Genomic DNA, 20,946 nt, shown 5'->3' with positions numbered 1-20,946 from the left:
GGGATTAGTATATTTATGAAAAGCAAAGTACCTTAGGCTAATGCCACACGAGGCGTAGGGCGGATATTTTCAGCAAGCGTAAAAGCGCTTGCTGAAAATTCCGCCCTACGTCTCCTACATGAGCCTGCAACCGAATGAATGAGATACGCTCGGGTGCAGGCACATGTAGCCGATATACGCATGAAAACGCGAGACTTTACATTATCTTACATTTTCATGCATATATCGGCTACATGTGCCTGCACCTGAGCGTATCTCATTCATTTGGGTGCAGGCACATGTAGGAGGCTTGGGCGGAATTTTCAGCAAGCGCTTTTACGGTTGCCGAAAATATCCGCCCTATGCCTCGTATTGTATTAGCCTTACCCTACTTACAAAGTATATTTTCAATGTGAAACAAATGTGCACAAATAGAACAATAGTGGATTTGTATAGGAAGCTGTTATGCACTAGCATAAGTCTTAGTAAATGCTGCAAAAGATTAATTCCATGCCTTACTAAAGCAAACAGAATTACGTCACACACATCAATCATCATCGTAGTCATTTTACTTACTTTACTTTCCTAGAATGCCCCTGTGTTATACTGAACTTTTTTTTTTCAACAAACACTGCTGGCTAATGACAGCATAAATTTATAAAAAAAAATTAAATACAGCACTGTATTAGACAGCAGTTGTTGCACAGATTATATAGTAGACATTACTCTAATAATCCATAATAAATACATCATGTTTTAAATAAAGTATCAGTGTTAAAGAAGCAGCAAAGTTTAAAACACTAGGCAATGTCAATATGTTGGGAAGCCCTTATATTGAGCTTGTGTGCAACTTCCATAAAAATAGCATAAGCTCATAGTGCTTTGCTTTGCTTTCTCTTTAAGGCATTGCAACATATTTACTCTGTAGAAAGTGCCCACCTTGAATACAGACATTTTTGCAATGTCTGATATATAAAAAAGCAAAATGCCTTGCTTATTGCCAGACATTGATCACATTCTATTAGGCTTGCTCATCCTCACATGAGTGCCTTGATGTGCATGGCTTTTCCAAAAGTATGAATACAAGGCCAAGTGTGTTGTGGAGCAGACTCGTTTTTGATAAATAATTTGAGTAAAACGTTTCTTTTACAACATCTGGAAACATGCAAAGCACACAAGACATGTTGGATTACACAATGTTCTACTTTTTTTTTTTGGGTGAGTTTTCCAAGTGTCCTTCAATAAGTGCTGTACAGCTTTCAAGTTGACACATACCGTTCAGTATCCAACTGGGACTCTGAACTTTTCCTTTTATCTTGATTCAGATTTTGTCCTGTAGTTTTATAATGGTTTCTGAGACTTTTATACACATTACACTCTGATGTGTGTGTTTATCGCACACCTCTCCCTTGAGGACTCTCTGCAGTTCCCCATTTACAGACTACCTTTCAGCGCCGCTGCACTGTTGCTGCTCATAGACAGAAAGATGAAATCTGATTCTTCCGCAGCTTTTTCTGTGGCACTGAAAGGGAATTCTAGCCAGATGTATTCTCTCTCCAAGCTTCCACTTCGAGGATTGGTAACTTCTTAAAGTAACACTGTAGATTACAGACGTTTTGTTCATACATAAAAGGTTATTTTATAACAATAAAGTATTTAAAGCAAAGTTATATACATATATTTTGCCTAGTATGTTGCTCCTCTGCTCCTCTTCCAGATTGAATTGTTTTTGCCTTTTAAAAAATTTGTATGACCATAATGCAGAGCCAGAAAATATCCAAAAGTGAAAAATATATATCAGAAACTCCAAAGTCTTCATTGCTGTCACCATCTTAGGTAGAGAATTTCTGCAAGTGGCCTGGCCAGCAAGTTCTGGCTGTGTATTATGGAAATACCATGCGTGGAGCATGTGCAATGCTTCTGCAACAAAACTGCACAGCTTCAAAAGACCTGATATCCAAATGTTGCTATTTTGTTTGTCAAAATGTCTATTTTTAGAGCTACAGCAGCATAAAAATACAAACGTATTACAGATAACCAAAAGTTGGATTGTGACCTTAGGGCATATGTGTCAAAGCAAGATCATTTTATTATTATTGTTTTTAATGGCCCAGCGATATGAAGCGCCACACAATAAACTACATATCCCATAATGGGATATAATGCTCATGGCCCCGAACCCGCAGCTGAAGGGAAATATCACCAAAATCGAAAATAGGACATCAAGCACTCCGGACTAAGAGGGTCTGCTAAAAACACGGTCTTTCATATTAAAAGCAAAAGTACCTGACGCGTTTCGTGCATTTGCGCACTTAATCATAGGCGCACGAAACGCGCCAGGCACTTTTGCTTTTAATATAAAGAAATAAAGACAGTGTTTTTAGCAGACCCTCTTAGTCCGGAGTGCTTGATGTCCTATTTTCGATTTTGGTGATACTTCTTTAAAACTACCCTTCCCAAACCCCTCTCGCATGTGTTATGCAACTTAATTTGTGCTTAAGAGCGCTCCTTCACCCCTCTCTTTGCCGGCAAGTACCTTTATATACTGACACGCTCTCTTCTAATCGCACTGGCCCTGTGACACATGCGCAGTAGGGGTTGGCGCGCGCATACGCCGTCATTCAAACAGCAGAGACAGAAAGAGCTAGGGCGTCACAAAATGTGGAGAGAAAATATAAGCAGGAGAAACCGGGGAGTTCTGGCACTTGCTGCTGGCACAGGTAGAGATGATTTGGGGCCAATATATGATTTTTTGGCTGCTGCTGCTGTCTGCTGGCATAGGTACAAACTGGGGCCAAATTGGGTAATATATAGTGTTGGCTGCTGCTGCCACAGGGACAGATGGGGGGCAATATGATGGCTGCTTGCACAGGTACATGGGGCAATATGGCTGCTGGCACAGGTACATGGGGCAATAATATGGCTGCTTGTTACCAAAAAAAGATGCCAGGTGTCCAGCTCTAATAAAATGATATAAGAGCAAAGACAACTGAATTTTAGTGTGTTCAATAAATGTTTATCCTGTTCGGCCCGCAACCTCAGTGTGTTTTGAATTTTTGCCCCCTGTGCAATTGAGTTTGACACCCCTGCCTTAGGGAAATAATGGGCATGCTATGCCTTCAGGCTGCTATAGCTCCAACCGTAACAGCAGTTACATCCCTATGACATCATGGCTCAGGAATAGCACTTCTATTTGGTTAGAAAACTAAATTTGCCATGGCAGTATTACTGTTCCTTTTTTTTGTTGTATCTTAAAGTTATAAGTACAGGATCTTTTATCCAGAAGCCTGATATTCAGAAAGCAAAAAAAAATAGGTGTAGGCACGTGCAAAGGGCACAACAGTAGGAGGCATGTACCTCTACTGTCACCTACCCCTAGTTCAGGCCCTTTTTTCCCCACCTCCCACAGGGAAGTTGCCAGCAGAGTTGTCTAGGGCACCTCGCTAGCTTGGCCCGGCACTGAACAGTTCCCTCTGGTCTTATTTTTATTCTGAACCCCTTGTTTGTTAACTGATTGTAGGGCTGCTGTTTGTTATAAATTCACGTAAAGCACTGCGTAACTCCTAAAGCAATTGAAAGACAGTGCCTTGTACCTGATCTATAGTTGCCAACTACTATTTTATTTCTTTGTCCCAGGGGTCTCCAGTGCCCAGTGAAAGGGTGCCCATTCACAGTACATAAATTAAAAATATTTACTGAGCCTGTGCCCACCTGTGGCTGCACGGGACCCCATATGCAGTTACATAATACACTAGTACCTGTCCTATTTATTTATTTTTTCTCTCTTCATCTGTAGAGACAATAGCTGGGTTTAATTTAGCTCCACTGTCTATAGTTATAAAACAAAAGAATTTTTAAATTTTAAAGCACTGATTACTCTCATGCAGTGTGCCACACATGCTTACACTGGGTACTACTTAAGGTTCTGCAGTACGTAGTAAACAAGGAAAAAAGAAATGGGGTGCATATAATAAGCAGTCCCACCCCTTTTATTTACACCTCTATACTCTTCCACTCCAGCAAGGGATATATTTATCATGCTGTGTAAAAAGTGTAGTAAAACATTGGTCATGTTGCTCATAGCAGCCAATCAGATGCTTTGTTTTGGTTTTCTAACTGTTAAAATCTAATTACTGATTGGTTACCCTGGGCAAAATAACCGGTAATGCTTCACTCCACTTTTTACACAGCATGATAAATATTAGTGTAATGCTGCATCTCCTTCTCTACTGGGCATTACATAACTGACGACTGACGCTGACACATCACTGTTTTATATATGGCTATTTAGAGCCTGTAGTATAAATAGGGAGCTACAGGAATCCTGATGTTTCACAACCATAACTGTTTATTTAGAATTGTCTTAAATACAACTGCTTAAATTTACTAGCAAATCCTCCTCACTTTTTTCAGTAATTTTAGACATCACCACCTGTCTAAATGCAAATAACTCCAGGCTGTCAGTCACTGTCAAAGGACAAGTAAAAAAAAAATAATTATTCATCTAGTCTCATATACCGTTTATTTTAATCTTTTTTTTAAACAGATGTCTTAGTTTTTAGAGCTATCAGCTCAGCAGTATTCAACGATATTTTATTTTGTTGTCTGATCTATGCCCATCCAGTCCATTGTGTTATATGACACCTTAAATAATAACATCTCATGAACTGCTTCAAAAGTCTGAGCAGGAAATATACAGGTATTTTAAATGAAAAAATAACCATGTTTTAAATGGTTTTAAGGCATATACCATTTTTGGAATAACTGGAATTTACATAGTTGCAAATGAGCCCCAACACTATCTATATAGGCATGTTACATACTCCTGTACAGAATATAGGGTATTGGCAACTGTAATTTAAATGTACCAGCTGCATCACCCAGCACCAACCTAGCGGTAAACACAAGTAACACGTGCTTTTGTTTTCTGGCAGGAAGTTGCAAGGAAGTACTATGACTCCAAAACAAGTTCTCTGATTAGCCTGCAGAATCAAGCATTAGAGCTGAAAAGCTACAGGCAGGCAAGGAATGCTTTAGTTCATCTGTATCTCAATATATGTTACCTAAGGTACAGCTCTGCAGAATATTTTGGTGCTCTATAAACAACTGCAATAAAAATAAAGTGAGCTTCCATATCTTCCTAACCACTGCCAACAATTACTGGGAATCTACTTATATAGGTGATCTAGAGCATGTGTTTTAGACACTTGTTTGGGGGGCCTCCCAATGAAATAAAAACTACTTATTTTACAAAACAAGAGCCTGTAATGATGTTAAGGATGGTAAAAAGGGTGTATGAGCATACTTTCCCTCAGCCCTAAATTATGGAGATTCATTCTAAAAATCCAAAGGGTGTTTTCAATGTATACACAAGTGAAACAGAGCTGTGTTTTTACTGTGTTATGAAAAAGCACAAAACCTTTGTAAAGGAAGGGGAAAGTTTCTGCTATTCCTTTGTTAAAGCCCTTAATAATCACCATCACATAACAGTTCTGAAGCTTGCTACCCAAGCCTAACTCTGCTGTTCTTGTAAATCAAAACCTTACTCCCTTAGCAGAGCCTTCTGGCAGAGAATCAGATCTTACTTTTTACCATTTATGGCTGTAAAGTCCATCCAGTGTTTTCATTCTCCATTTTACTGGGATTGCCTGCTACTTTGTTTGAATTAATATCCTTTTATTTTCCATAAAAATATCCCTCTAGAAAAAGGGTGTATTTGTGTTTGAAAGTAAGTGTGTTTGTGTGTGTATGCATGTGTGTTTGCAAGAGTATGTGCACATCAGTTTGTGTGCCCTTGCAAGTGAATGTTTGTGTATTTAACTGATTTCATAAATATCTGACTTGTGATTTCTAAAGTGCAACATCTTTAGCAAAAAAAACGCACATACGACCAATTCACCAAGTGATTTCTTTTTCAAGGTGCAGATTTTGTGTGTTTTCTGGTTATATTCATAATTGCTTACCATGGTGAAACATCAGTTGATGTTATTGATTGCTTTAAAAATACTTGATAGAATTTAAAGAATCCTGGCATGGGAATTTTGAGGTGATTCAGAGTCTTTTCAGTAAGAAAACATAAGGAATTATCTGCAAGTAATATTATCTGTATTATCTTATATATTTGTAGTAAACAGACCTCTATGATTCCCCTTATGCAAAAAAATGCAACATAGCATAGGCAGACATTAGAAAGGGCAAATTATCCCTCTAATTTTCATCAGCTTTCCTCATACGTTTGGTACAATGCAGTGTCTTTATATTTCCTTTTTAACGGGGCCTAGCCATAACTGGAGGAATAGCACATAACTGTTGTTTCTTTTTGTATTTCTAGCAAATACCTTCATAACAGTTTAGAACAGTAATAGCTGGGGAACTATTGAGGGTGACAATCTTCATGATGGGCACTGAGGCTAGTGTGAAGGTGTTGGGTCAAGCACTGCCTTATTATGTCGCTGAACACGGTTTTAAACTTATGCTGTTTAGTTACTCGGGGGACTGCAAAAAAACATACCTAGTTAGAAAAACCCTGAGCCATCTGTTGGAGACATTAGCAGAGAACTGGCTAGAGTTCAGAAACTGAGGAAAAATGTAGCCAAGGAGGATGCTAGATAGCATGGGATTTACTGGAAGCAATAACGGTGATTATAATAATTGAAGCAGACATGATGTTGATGAATGCAAATTCCTTTAGATGAAGCAAAACAAGACAAACTAATGAAACATTAGTCGGGATAATATTTATAAATACATTCCAGATGCTGGTATTTAATTAATTCTAGATGGGGGTCCCTGTAAATAAAGTCCCTGTAAAGTCTATTGGATACTAAAAGAGGCAATAAAGAGAATGCAGAGACTATTGCTTTGACCTACAACTGATAATTTCCAAAAGCTATTCGAGGTATTGTAAAGCATGATTCCCATAGCGGTATATTATGGTACTTTGCTATCCTAAAATATATCATTTGTACCAATTCAGACTAAACAAAAAAATAGCCTTTAAATAGTCCACCTCTACTCCACTCAATCTAAATTAGTAGAACCTGTCTGAGATCCAACTACTACCATGGGCAAGACCAAAGAGCTGTCAAAAGACACCAGAGACAAAACTGTGGACCTCCACAAGGCTGGAAAGGGCTATGGGGCAATTGCCAAGCAGCTTGGTGAAAATAGAGTAACTGTTGGAGCAATTGTTAGAAAATGGAAGAGGCTAAAGACGACTGTCAGTCTCCCTAGGACTGGGGCTCCATGCAAGATCTCACCTCATGGGGTATCACTGATGATACGAGGTGAGGAATCAGCCCAGAACTACAAGGGAGGAGCTGGTCAATGACATGAAGAGAGCTGGGACCACAGTCACAAAGGTCACTGTCGGTAGAATACTACGCCGTCACGCTTTCCAATCATGCATTACACGGAAGGTTCCCCTGCTCAAATCATCACATCTCCAAGCCCGTCTGAAGTTTGCCAATGACCATCTGGATGATCCAGAGGAGGCATGGGAGAAAGTCATGTGGTCAGATGAGACCAAAGTAGAACTTTTTGGTCTAAACTTCACTCGCCGTGTTTGGAGGAAAAATAAGGATGAGTTGAACACCATCCCTACTGTGAAGCATGGGGGTGGTAACATCATGCTTTGGGGGTGCCGAAATCCCAAAATGGAGTGGGCCGAAATCCCTGTTGCAGTGAGTGCAAACCTGGTCGAGAACTACAGGAAACGTTTAACCTCTGTAATTGCAAACAAAGGCTTCTGTACCAAATATTAACACTGATTTTCTCAGGTGTTCAAATACTTATGTGCAGCAGTGCAATTCAAATACATTCTTTAAAAATCATACAATGTGATTTCCTGAATTTTTTTTTTTTTAAATGCTGTCTCTCACAGTGGGAATGCACAATGTGAATTTCAGACCCCTCCATGATTTCTAAATCGCAGGGTGTTCAAATACTTATTTTCCTCACTGTACACAAAAGCAAAGTTATCAAGGTCACCCTAAAACACAAATGAATCCTTCTATTATGCAAATTACCATCAACTTAATCATGAGTCTTAATTTAAAGTAGGATGTCAAATTATCTGGTGAAATTTCTTGGCCTGAAATGAAGTGTTTAATTTGAAGACCATTAACAATAACTAAATATGAGAATAATTTATCTGAACTGACATACCAGTTTTTTTTAATTCTGTACACGTAAATCTGTTTTGTCTTTAATTAAGTCCTAAAATTTGTAAACAGTACAGTGAGCTACTCTCCCCCTGCAGGAAAGTTTTTTTTAAAGAACGTCATGCTAAGTGAACATAATGTGCAAAAACCTCAAAAGTGTGCAAGCTGAAAAAAATAATGGGCAGATAAAAGGCATATTTGTTCCCACTTTGTTTTTGTAAATTAATCCATTTAATACACACAGGGGTATATTTATTAAAGTGCGGTAAAAACGGCGTTATAACACAGAAAATTAAGCCGCCGTTCGTTGTGTTTCGCGGCGTAAAATTTGGCGTACTTACATACTATTTCTGCGTTGCGTAAAACCGCCATGTATACGGCGTTCTTTCTTAAGGCGATGACCACGAAAGCGTGAATGTAATTTAGCGCATGCGCAATCTATTTCTTCAACCTATTGTTTTCATTTATAGGTTGGTTAAAAACGGCGTTATTTATTAAAGTTTCCTCAAGTTGTTCTCATTGGTTGGTTAAAAACGGTGTTATTAATTTAATTTATATAAAACGTGATAATTACGCCCATTTAAATGAATGGGCTGTGACGATTACGGTGTAAAATTTGCGTACGCCACCAGCATATGCGCGTAAATGAATAAGATCGCCTTGCTATTTTCCGCGATGGCAAATAACGGCGGGAAAAGACGCGGTTGAAGAACGGCAGAATTAATAGCGTAAGTTTAGGTTTACGCCGCGTTTACGCCGCGTTTAGCGCGGAAAAATGGCGTAAATCATTTTACACGCTTTAATAAATATGCCCCTAAGAAAAAAGGAAGGGGTATTCATCTGACAAATGGCAAAAAGTAGCTCCTGGTAACTTGAAGAACCAAAATTCCAATTTTTAAATTGAAATTACGGTTCTACTAGTGCAGAGTCCACTAGCAATGCAGTCTACACTTAGTGCCCTCTATCGGAAAAAAATTGCCTTAGGGTGGCACTAGGGGCCGAAAGCCCCTGGTGAAAGCGCAAAACTGGCTCCATACATGATCTGACAGGCAGGGCTGCATGGAACATCCACTTCACACAAGTTCCATCTATACCTGAAATAACATCTACTGTTACTAGCTACTCTTTTCTCTTTAAACACCCTATAATTTGTCCCACACCCTCTCCACTTTTTTCTCTACCTTTCTGCACTGTGTCACAAAACATGTAAACATTATGAGTGTTTAGCGATAAACACTGACTTATACTAGCTTAGTTATTATTAACAGCAAGGCACAACGTACTGTCTTTTTGTTAAGAAGAAAAAGTATCAATAATAAATAATTAATTGGTTGTTTAAAGGAGACATATAGGATAAACAAAAAATCCTCTAATTTTGTACGCAATTATAAATAATATATGGTGCTGGTTTCACTTGGGCTAAAAATTTATACTATCTGTAAAAATGGCCCATTTATTGGAGCTCCCTATAGATCCTCTCAGGTCCTTGTCACTGTTTCAAATGAGGGGTAGGCGTTTCCAAAAGTCCCTCTGCCAGATGCACAGCAGGAGGGGGATAACCTATCACAGCGCTAGAGTCACACAAAGACAGGATTCAGTTCCCTATCAGGTCAGCCTAGCTATCCTACAGTGCAGTGGGCTGAGTGCTGCTGCCCCCTGCACAGCAATGGTAAGGAGGCAGCAGGAAGTGGAACATATGGGCGGGACTAGTGGGGTTTTTGGAGATATTTTCAATAAATCAGACCAAAACACTACTTTTTAAAGAACATTCCTTCTATGTTTAGATGAGAACCAATTAATTGGCACAATAATGATTTTCACACAATATGTCCCCTTTAAATAGAAAGCGATAGGAATGGCACTGCTGTATTTAGGAACTCTCTAGGAGACTTACGCCTGTAATTGTACCCAATCAAAACTGAGTTGGGAATAACTAGTTCTTTATTACTAAAAAATAAAAGGGCTTGGACTAGCTAAAATGAAAATCAGAAAAAAAATCAAATGGATGATACACATCCCAAGATATGTTACAAAATTGCATTGTTACATGCAAAAGGCCTACCATTCAAAGCTATTATAGCAAGGCAAGCTTTTCCTGAAGAAGATTTCTACTTTTTAGCTGGGATTCTTTTAAAGACTCATATTCAGAATCTGCTTTACTCACAGTAAAAATATTATTCCATTCTTTCTTCATTTCTGAATCATTATTTATGTTATTTGGCTTTAGATATTCAGATCCACTTTCCCAGAACAATTCCTGCTGAGACAATCATTTAATAAAATCTTCCATTTCAAAATTCTGGACACTGTTTTCCCCTCAATGAAGCATGAAAACAAGAAGAGAAATTTGTGATTACATTCAATAATGGACTTTGTCAGTGCAAGACATCATAACGACCAAATCCATATAAAAATATTCAGATTTTTGGATGCTGTACTCATAGATGCAGCAGCAGCATCTGTAAAACATATTTATAAGTGGTTACTAATAATGAAGTGTTTGACATCATATTCTTAATGCCTTGGATGGCTAAATGTTTCCTAATGCTATCATACAAAAATGTCACACCTGCACACAGGAACAACAAACTAAAGCCTTCTACATTACAGGAACCAATATGAATAGCCTTCCTTTGTCTATTGCAAAAAATGGTGCATGGGACAATTCATTTCCTCCCAAAGTCATGCTATAAAAAGACAGATGCCAATAAATAAAATATTTTCTACAGTACTGACAAAAATGCAGAAAAAACAGACACAGAGGCATACTTCTCAGTGCTTTTCTTCTAGAAAAGGATATTATACCCAATCCAGTTTGCATAAGAGGATGAATTCAGGTGGGCTTTATGAAATACAAGCTATAGTTAGCCTGTGAGCACAGTTTTGTGACCAGGGCATAAAGTTTGCCTGAGTGTTTACCGTTACTATGCTTGGCATAACATCAGTTTAATAACAGTGACATATGAAAGCCACATGCTACACTTTTAATCATAGCTGATTAGCAATTAGTTCCAATGGATGCTGTATAGCTGATTAAACTATAGAACACATAGGGAGATTATATAGATCAAACAGGCAGCCATATGGCATGTGTTTTCCTAAAGATGAGCCCATACTTCCCAAAATTTAAAAAAAAAAAAATATATATATATATATCTTGGGCTTTTTTGCTAATCTGCTATCAAACCCTAACCCATTTTTAGTAAACTCAGTCTCAGTTGGTGCATAATGGTACTTGCCTTTATACTCTTATACAGTTAATATGTTACAAACAACATATATTTATTGCATTGTATGGATTGATAGAAATCAAACTGATTAAGGTTATGACTACTTTTAACAATCACAAGTGTACCTGTCAGATGAATCATTAGGCCATAACTACAAATTCCCTTCAGATTTAATGGTTGCTCAGTTATGCTTCTTGATGCAGTATAGTTGCACCGAGTTTAGCTAACTCACCTTGCAGTGCTTAGATCTTGGATCAATTCTGACCACAGCACTATCAGAAATAAATTTCCAGTGTTTGAGTGGATTTCCTCCCACATTCTAAAATGATATGGCAAGTTAATAATTATAATTAAAGTGACCATAATTTGTGTGCATGGTTGGGACCTGGTTCATACTGGCAGTTTATAGATTCTGGCAAATGCTCAAGGGGCATAGACAGTCACTATATATTGGGCCTATTTGGGCCTCTGTGTACTTGAAACGTCACGGCCTATTTTGAAACTTAGTCCAAACCTGGTTGGGACCTTAGACTGTAAGTGCGACTACTATCCATCGCATAATGATTCTATATAAAAGATATTATGTATCTATGTACGTACGTACATAAAAATAACTAAAAAACCATTACAAATTTGTAATTAATGTATATTGCAGTTTCTTAGAATAATGTTTTCTTTTACTAGGCAAAAAAATATTTTTGGGGTTGACATGTCCTTTAATTTGGGGTCTTGATTAGGGGCACAGTTTTATTTGAATAGGATTGCACTGCGGTTTGCCAGTGATGGACCATCATTCAATTCTATTGGAACTTGTGTTTAGCCACAGCCTTTGTGTAAATGACATTTAGCACAAGGAACCCTAATTAGATGCATGAATAGAAGCTTCAATTTGCGCTTTTTTACATACAGGTATAATAACCATCTTTCCCAGACTAGATCCAGGCTAATACTTAAGTATTTAAATGCTGCCCTGTATATGGATATATATCCATACTGATTTTGTTCAGTTAAGATTCCTGGCTTTATGAGAAATTGCTTCCTGTGGTATGTTACTGTAGAGTCTCTGGGTGCCTTTGCTTTCCAACATTCCCTTTATCTTTCGTAATGGTTTGTGTTAGAATATTGTTTTACTCTACAAAGAAGCAAATGCCTTTTTTCAGTAATTGTTTTTTTTATTAATAATTATGATTTTGTCTTGATATTTTCTTGCTACAACCTCTATTAATAAAAGCTAAGAAATTAAATATCATGGAGAAATGTGAGGGTCTGTTTCTAAACTGTAGAAGAAAAATGGGCCCATCTTTGTGTTTTATGACCGCCAAAGAATGATTCATTCATTAGCCACATGAATGCAATAAAATTGTAGGTCAGTCATGCTGACAGGTCACGTCATACAGTAATCTTAAAGCTATGCTGTGTAAATAACTGGGAATAGTGCACAGAGGCAAAATAAAGCAGTGCATGTTGGTTTTCCAGTGGATATTGGGTCATATTCAATGTCTGCTCCTATAAATACCTTCAAATGGACACCCTTTCCTTTAAATTTTGGCAGAATACAGCCAAGTACTAAATATGACCCCCTTGACGTGAGATTGTAGCTGCTTTAAATAAGGGACAAACCAGGGGTTTTAAGATTTATAGTGCTTGTTCACTCAGTTCCAGACTCTGTGTGAGGTATCTTATTTGCCTGAGGCGGCCTGAGCCAGAAGGGTAGATGATTAACTTGTGTGAATGTAGAACAGGAGTCCACCAATTTGAGCACTCAGGTTAGAGGGAAATCTGCGATAAACAGTTCACTTGGCTGGTCATTGCAGACTCTTGCAATCCTCATGTTTAAAACATATAGGGAACTGTATCTATTCCTATACCTATTTCAGGTAAAATGAATTAAATAATAACTGTTAAATAATTGTGCCTGTGGTTTGTAACCTAGATGCTTGGAAGGCCTCACACTTTTTAAGATTCATATCTCTGACTATCTAAGGAATAACAAAGAAAGTAATCTTCATATTTACTGCTAAACTTTTCAAATTGTTTAAGTGGCACTTAGTTTAGTGTACTAATTCCACTTAGATTGTAAGCTCTACGGGACAGGGGCCTCCTTCCTACTGTGTCTCATACCACATAATATCTGTATATTTATCCTTATTTACTGTATTTATAATAACACCTGTCCTCTCTGTGTGTAATTTTGTATATTGTAAGATTGTACAGCGCTGCGTATGCTTGTAGCACTTTATAAAAAAAGTTATACATACATATACTGTAACTGCTATTTAAAGTAGTGTTAGTCTGTCCTTTTCTATTATTTGCCCTGGTGGCTCTGGCACTTGAAACAGATTTACAGACCTGTCTTGCTGTAAAAGGCTGGCTTTTACAACATTGTTATAAAGAAACAACCAGGAGTTCAGCCAATGCAACTTCCAATAGCAATTGCATTTACAAACAACAAATAACTTTTAAAGCACAAGGCTTTCTCAACACTTAAAAGAGAAGGAAAGGTACAATTACTGGGGGGCTGCCAAAATGTTAGGCACAAACTTATAGTATTGTAATTTGCAATGTATTCGAGTATTGTATCGCTTATTACAATAGGTTACCTGAAAGCAGTTCTAATGTGTAGTGCTGGCTCTTTCTGAAAGCTCAGAAAGCCTAAACAACCAATATTACAACTAAAAAAATACAATAAAAAAAAAGAATAGAATTTTAAATGGTAGAGTGAATTATTTGCTACATAAACAGTGTAACTTAAAAAATAAAAAAGTATACCATAAAAATTAGGTAGGGCAAAAATGTTATACATTATATTTTTTAGAATCTGTGCCAGTCCAAGGCAACTACAGGCATTTAGGCAGGGCCGCCTTCAGGGGGGCACAGGGGGGACAGTTGCCATCGCTTTAAAGGGGGCCTGGCCGTGATACAGTTTTTACGTTTTTAAGCATTAACTTCTGGCAAACTTCATTTTCTGTTTGATAATTTGCAACAAATCCTAAGCTTAGCTTCTTAACAGCTGCCCAGAGCACACTGAGCATGTGCAGGATCACTGACACTTCTAACAAACTCCAAGATGGGGATTTCATATGACAACTCATTACTACTGTAGAAATAATAAACCTTTAGGCTGGTGCAACAAGTACAGTATACAAAATGTGTCATTTCTAGCCATATTAATTTTTAGGGTTAAATTCTCCTTTAACTGGCTCCTGATACAACTGCACTTGGTTTGTGTAAATGTGATAGACACCTTAAAATTGCAAGCTTCACTTTGGCAGAAACTTATGAGAAATTATGTATGTCTGTTAAGCGCTATGGAAAATGTTGGCCCTGTAAACCAAACAGCAAAATTGCATTGCATATATATTGCTGTCATTTGCTGGTAACTCTTTATGTACAGGTAACTCCATAGTAGCAATCACTTTTATTGTTTGCTCATATCACAGTTATCCCAACTGTAAAAGGTATCTAAAGTAGATAACAATGCAGCTAGAAATGTGCTGTTGTTTTTGTTTGTTAGGAAAGGCATCTAGCAGGTCACTTTAAATGATTTCATCTAAATCTATGCCAGCGTAGCACTAACAGGGGAGGGAGAAGGGGATAGTGGAGAAGAAAAAAATTAAATAAATAACATTCTTGAATTGTTTTAAACTGAGCCTGGCTGAAAGCCACATGAATCAGCCAATGAATTTACATCTGGACCAGATCCATTTTTTTTCTATTCTGAAATTCCAAGGGCCTTTGCTTTAAAAAGAGGAGACATCCAGTCTTAAAATTGCACCTCTATTCTTTGAAAATGTAGGAAGATGGGAACTGATTCCTAAAAACATTCTCTACGCCTTAAAGAAAGCTAGTTTCTGGCCTGGATTCACAGGCTGATGATTTGCAGTGTGGCTCTGGGGTTAGCTGTTCTTGAAAGAGCATTTTTCAGTTAACAGTAACAGAAAGAATGGAAAAAATGAAAGTACATGATCTCAATAGGTGAAATTTAGATTGGGAAGCAGGGTCAGAGTTCAAATGTATGCATATAAAAACTGGTTAAACTGAACCTGTAGCCTCTTTAATGCCCATAGGAATACATTGGTATTGCTTTAGTGCTGGACTAGAGCCCAGCCAACCACTAAGATGCACAGCATCTTTCAGGGCCCCTTGGAGCACAAAAGGTGGTATATTTTTTAGTTAGCAGAATAATGCTGCAGGTAAATATAATTAGAGTTTCCATCATTTTTAAATAGAATATGTAAGTCACCTGTAGAAGGTTAAATACAGTCACATTGATGGGTATTGGCATGAGAAATGGTGATCTGGGGGAAAAAAGTGGTCAGGGACAGAAAATGAGCAGGCTGAGCAGGGAAATAGGCAGATCAGAGGCAGGCCTATAGGTATAAGGGGTGATCAGCAGCAGATAGGGTCAGAGAAAGGAGGGATTTATAAAGCAAAACATATTTACCAGCAAGTACATTGCTGGTAAGTTTGTAATATCAGTAACAGCCCTAACTGGTAATTTATCAGCTAGGCTGGTTAAATACCTGCCAGGTAGCAACCCTAATTGTATGTTATAGTGCAAGAGCAACTAGTGGATTCTGCATCTTCTGGATCGCCGTATTTGAAATGACCGGATGCAACGTTTTACAAGGTATTTTCTAATAAAGCATTCAGAATAATGAACGCTGGGAAGGATAGGGCAATTATTGGAGCAGGGTAGAATAGATTTTTTACTTAAAATATTTTAGTATTACTTTTCCTTTAAGAATACATGGACTGGCAGGGCTAAAATCCATTAAAAGGTATAAGAATAAGCTGCTTTACTGTTATTTGTACCAATACAGCTTTATCAGCACCCAGCCCAGCACAGCTCCATTCCTTTACTTTCCCTTTACACATGTTTGCTGTTGAGGGCCGTAGCCTCATGACATCCCACAGCAAATCAGCTTTCACTCTGCTCTGTCACTTACACATTTCTGCATCACTGATGCAGACCAGGGAGCCACAGATTCTGGGGGGGTGGGGGATGGGAGGTTGCTTCAATAATTAACCATAACTTTGTAACAATGCAAAATTTTTAAAACCTATCAATTGTCAACTAGTTATTTTTATTTCACTTTTATTACTTAGTTTCTATAAGTCTAATGCCACACGGGAGTATTCTCGGCAAGCTGAAAAATGCTTGCCAAGAATAAGCCATCATTTCGGCCTACGTTGTGCCTGCACCCGAATAAATGGAATACGCTTGGGTGCAGGCACATGTAGCCGATATCCACCAAAAAACATGAGACTTCATATTTTCGCCAGATATTGGCTACATGTAAAGCTTAAGTGGGAGACTTCAGGGATACAATTGAACCCCGATGATTGGGAAGAAATCATAGACAAACTATACCAGCCCCTGATAAACACAAGAGACAGACTTATACAATTTAAAATTATCCATCAAACCTACCTTACCCCACAAAAACTACACAATATAGGGAAAACTGACTCCTCTAACTGTCCAAGATGCAAAGCCCACATGGCCAACTTCATGCACCTAATATGGGACTGCCCTGAAACACAAAAATTCTGGAGCAAGGTCACAGAATTCATGGGAACAGAACTGGAACTACCACAAGTACTCAACCCGGCCACCTGCATACTGGGCACCCTACACACACTGGTACCCAGAAGGAATACAAAACTACTAATGAGACTGCTATTTTTTTATGCTAAAAAAACCATCGCTCTACACTGGATGGGCCCGATACCTCCATCTCTCCGCAAATGGATTAACCTGGTCAATTTGCAATTGGAACTGTACAAACTTACCTACCTCGCCAGAGGCTGTCCGGCAAAATTTGAATATATTTGGTCTCCTTAGATAGATTCACCAGCCACAACAGTACAATAACTGTTTACTCTCCAATCCCTCTCTTACTTTCCCTTTCTCTCCTTTTTCCTTCTACTCTATTTTATTGTTATAAAAACCAATAAAAAACAACCTTTAAAAAAAAAGGAAATTGGCTACATGTGCCTGCACCCGAGCGTATTCCATTCATTTGGGTGCAGGCACAAGGTAGGCCAAATTGACAGTAGCGGGGCGTATTCTCGCCAAGCATTTTCCGGCTTGCCGAGAATACACCCGTGTGGCATTAGCCTAAAGGTATGACTAACTAACTTGCAATTTTAGCCTTTTTGATCTGGCATTATTTATTCTGCTGGCAACAATCCTCCTGTGTTAAAATTCCCCTCTAGAGGTGGGCATGATCTAGCAACCCACTGGGTGTTGTTAGTGCATCTGGGCTGCATAGTTAGCCAAATGGGGCTATAATGAAACTCTCAGTAGCAGGAACAACTTTCTAGATTTTCTCATATCCTGTGCAGATATATACGGTGCCACATAAGTATTTCCCTGCACTAATCACAGTTTTGTTGGAAAATTTGAGAGAATATTGTGTTTTAAGAGCAGAAACCTGAATAAAATTAGACTTTCATGAACTTGATCCATCAAGTATTCTAGCCTGAGATTTCTAATGCCCACAGAGAATACACACATGTAACCATTCATTTTCTCTTACAGCAACCAGTAATGAGGAGTATTTAAACTTTGAGGGACTGCATAACTTCATAAGCACTCCATAAGAGAAATTATTAACCCATTCTGCAGCCGTGCAAAATGTAATCAAAAAAGCATGTTTGCTTTTCTGATTATCAACAAAGTCCTCTGGAGTATATTTAAGATTTTATTTGAAATTCTATGCTCTATATTTAAAATACTTTGATTAAGTATAGGAAAATTGTGTTTATAGACTGTTAGGCTGTGGCAGGGCCCTCCTCGTTCCTTTTATTTTGTGTCACTTGTGATTACTCCCTTATATTTACACTAGTGATAAAAAGAGACCTTGTTCTGAATATAAATCAATAATTATAATACCATTGCCCTCTGTAAGTATGGTAAGAGTGCTTACACAACTAAAGCAAATGTAAAAGCTTTATCTTTTCATTATTAAGAACAGAATGCTAAGTTATAACAATTCAATACTAGTTAAATCTTGACACAAATACCCCTTTAATACTTAAAGAGGGACTGACCTCAAGACTATATATATATATATATATATATATATATATATCACTTTTTATTGTAATGTTTCCAAGATTGTAATCACTTAACAGACCAGTTTTGTCCCTTATACTCCTCTTATACAATTGCAACTGAGACCCATTAATTTATAACTAGTGATGGGCCAGGCATGGATTTGTGGTTCAGATTACGCACTTTTTTGCCGTTTTGTGAATTTTTCGCAAATCTTTTGCAAGATATTCAAATTTTGAAATGAAACGGGACAGATTCCCCCTGACTATGTATAATTCATCTCTTTGTAGATGCACTATGTAGCTGCACTCCCAGCTGCTAATAGACCTAATAGACCTAATTAGACCTATGTACCCTGTTGCTTGTACAGCTGTTATTTGGTTAGTTATTAACCACAAGATGCTAAATAAAACACTTATGCATTGTATACCATAACATTTTCCCTATAAGCAGAACATCAAATCATTTTTCAGATTCCAGAATGATATATACTGGACAGGGTGTTAGACAAATACAAAACAAATCAATTAGTACACGTCAGCTAGCCATAAAAAGTCACATATTATACAAACTTAATAAAAATGATTTCCACAAAATGCTTTAGACATTGCTTTGCATGTAAGCAATATCATTACTTTGCTAAAGCAGACAGCAAGGCGCAACTCCTGGGGCTGGCAAGAACATATAATTATGAGGAGCAGATGTGTACCTTCACTGGTAGCCACATTTTTCAGGGCTTTAGTAGGCGTGTGATCTGTACTTGAACTCACGTCGGATGAGATGCTTGAGCTGCCTTTGCCTGAAACAAAAAACATAAATAAACTGCATGAAATCATTCTTCAATATATAATCATTACTATACAGCAAAGTTACATTTAAACAGGCATTTCCTAAGGGTATACATTATTCTAACCAATGGGATCAGAGTGGCCTCTCAAAGGCCAGGCGTAACTAAAGAACTTAAGACACCTCAGAGATGTGATGATTCTAAATCTGTACATTTATTTTATTTACAGAAGTATTTTATTAAACAAAGATGAGGTTGAATTCATGGTCTTTTCACCAAGGTTCTATGCCTTTGTAACCTGGCCAGCACATTTTCCAATGCAACACAAATAGACAGACAGTAAAATTTGATGTTTTGGGGGGTCTTTTTTGCCTTCTGTGCTTTTGACTATATGGATGTCCTGCTGGAGGCTATATACAAAACCTAAGGCAAACAAAGTAAGTACACTAGATGTGACAAGGAGCTAAAGCAGAAAGGGGTTCTCATTTTTGCATGAATGTAAAGCAAAGGTAAGTACTAAACTTTAGGGTCTAAACTTCCTCTCTGATGTCCATTGGCTTTATAGAGCCAGGTCAATAATGTACTGCAGAATTTCTAAAAAAATGATTTTACAATTCACATTCACTTCTAGAGCTGAGCCACCATAAAAACTTGTGTGATGAAACTGCACAGTACAGTGCAAAATGAGATGCAGTTCTCAAGGACTGCAGTAAAACTGCATGAAAAAGGAGAAAAAACGCTATAATGGGAAATTTAAAAAAAATGTTACCTACTTTAGCTAAAACCCTACACATCTAGATTTAAAGGGTTTCAACTATCTTTTTTTCGGAACCTACAGTAATAAAACCCCATCCACAATTTAAGGATGTGGTCTTTCAATGGCTGTCAATCTAAACATTTAAATAAATCAAAGATGCAATTTTCAAATGCTTTCTATATTAAACTTATGGCATGTATTGCACTGCTGTTAATGTATTGTTGATATACTCTTTTACACCAGTAAATGGTTTTCTCATCTATATGTTGTGTTAAATTATAGGATTTTAGGCTGGCTACCTGTTCTTGACACCACATATTGTATAAATACAATTTACATCATATACATATAATTTATTATTATTATTATTATTCCCCTTCACCTCCATCTTTTTTCATACTGGATTGTCATTTAACCATGACTCCTGTTTTGGCCATTATTCTTTAAATTTCCTTCATGAACTTTAATTTGAATTCAGGTTTAAAATGGACATTACTTGAAGCTGCACACTATGAAGTTGTGCAGTTAAGTAGAGAATAGGAAGAGGTGTTTGGCCTACCAAAATATTACATTATCTAGATTCAATTGTATAGACAACCAAGGGAAAAACCTTTCATGGAGCCTAAACCGTTCCTAGGAGTATATAAAAAACGTACTAACCTACCAGTTAAACCCTTCTCTAACTACTATCAGCTTCCATTGCTAGAATAATATCTAAAATACTAATATCTGTTCCATCCAGATGTTCTAGATAAAATAATGCTCAGTTAGCAACCTGTAAACCGGCCACTTTTTATTTTTGTCTCATCCCTGACTTATCATACTTCTCCAGTACTTGAGTCCCTGAGGGTTTTTTTTGCTTCTGTTTGGTTCCAGTCCCCAAAAGATGAATCCATGGGCTTTCACAAACATTATAATACAAAGGCTTTCAACTGAGAGACATAAAGTATTTTAATTGAGAAAACTTG

General features: G+C 37.5%; 1 protein-coding gene across 1 annotated transcript in view; it reads right to left on the bottom strand.

Annotated features, from left to right (window-relative positions):
- Positions 1-20,946, bottom strand: part of fbxl7 (F-box and leucine-rich repeat protein 7) — a 137,272-nt gene that overhangs the window by 66,945 nt on the left and 49,381 nt on the right. Inside the window, exon 2 of the mRNA XM_002933123.5 lies at positions 19,144-19,233. Within this exon, the coding sequence (XP_002933169.1) occupies positions 19,144-19,233 (90 nt within the window). The remainder of the gene's footprint in view (positions 1-19,143; positions 19,234-20,946) is intronic.

The sequence above is a fragment of the Xenopus tropicalis genome, chromosome 6 (assembly GCF_000004195.4).
Source record: "Xenopus tropicalis strain Nigerian chromosome 6, UCB_Xtro_10.0, whole genome shotgun sequence".
NCBI lineage: Eukaryota > Metazoa > Chordata > Amphibia > Anura > Pipidae > Xenopus > Xenopus tropicalis.
The sequence above is the reverse complement of the archived record's forward strand: the minus strand, read 5'-3'. Positions and strand labels throughout refer to the sequence as shown.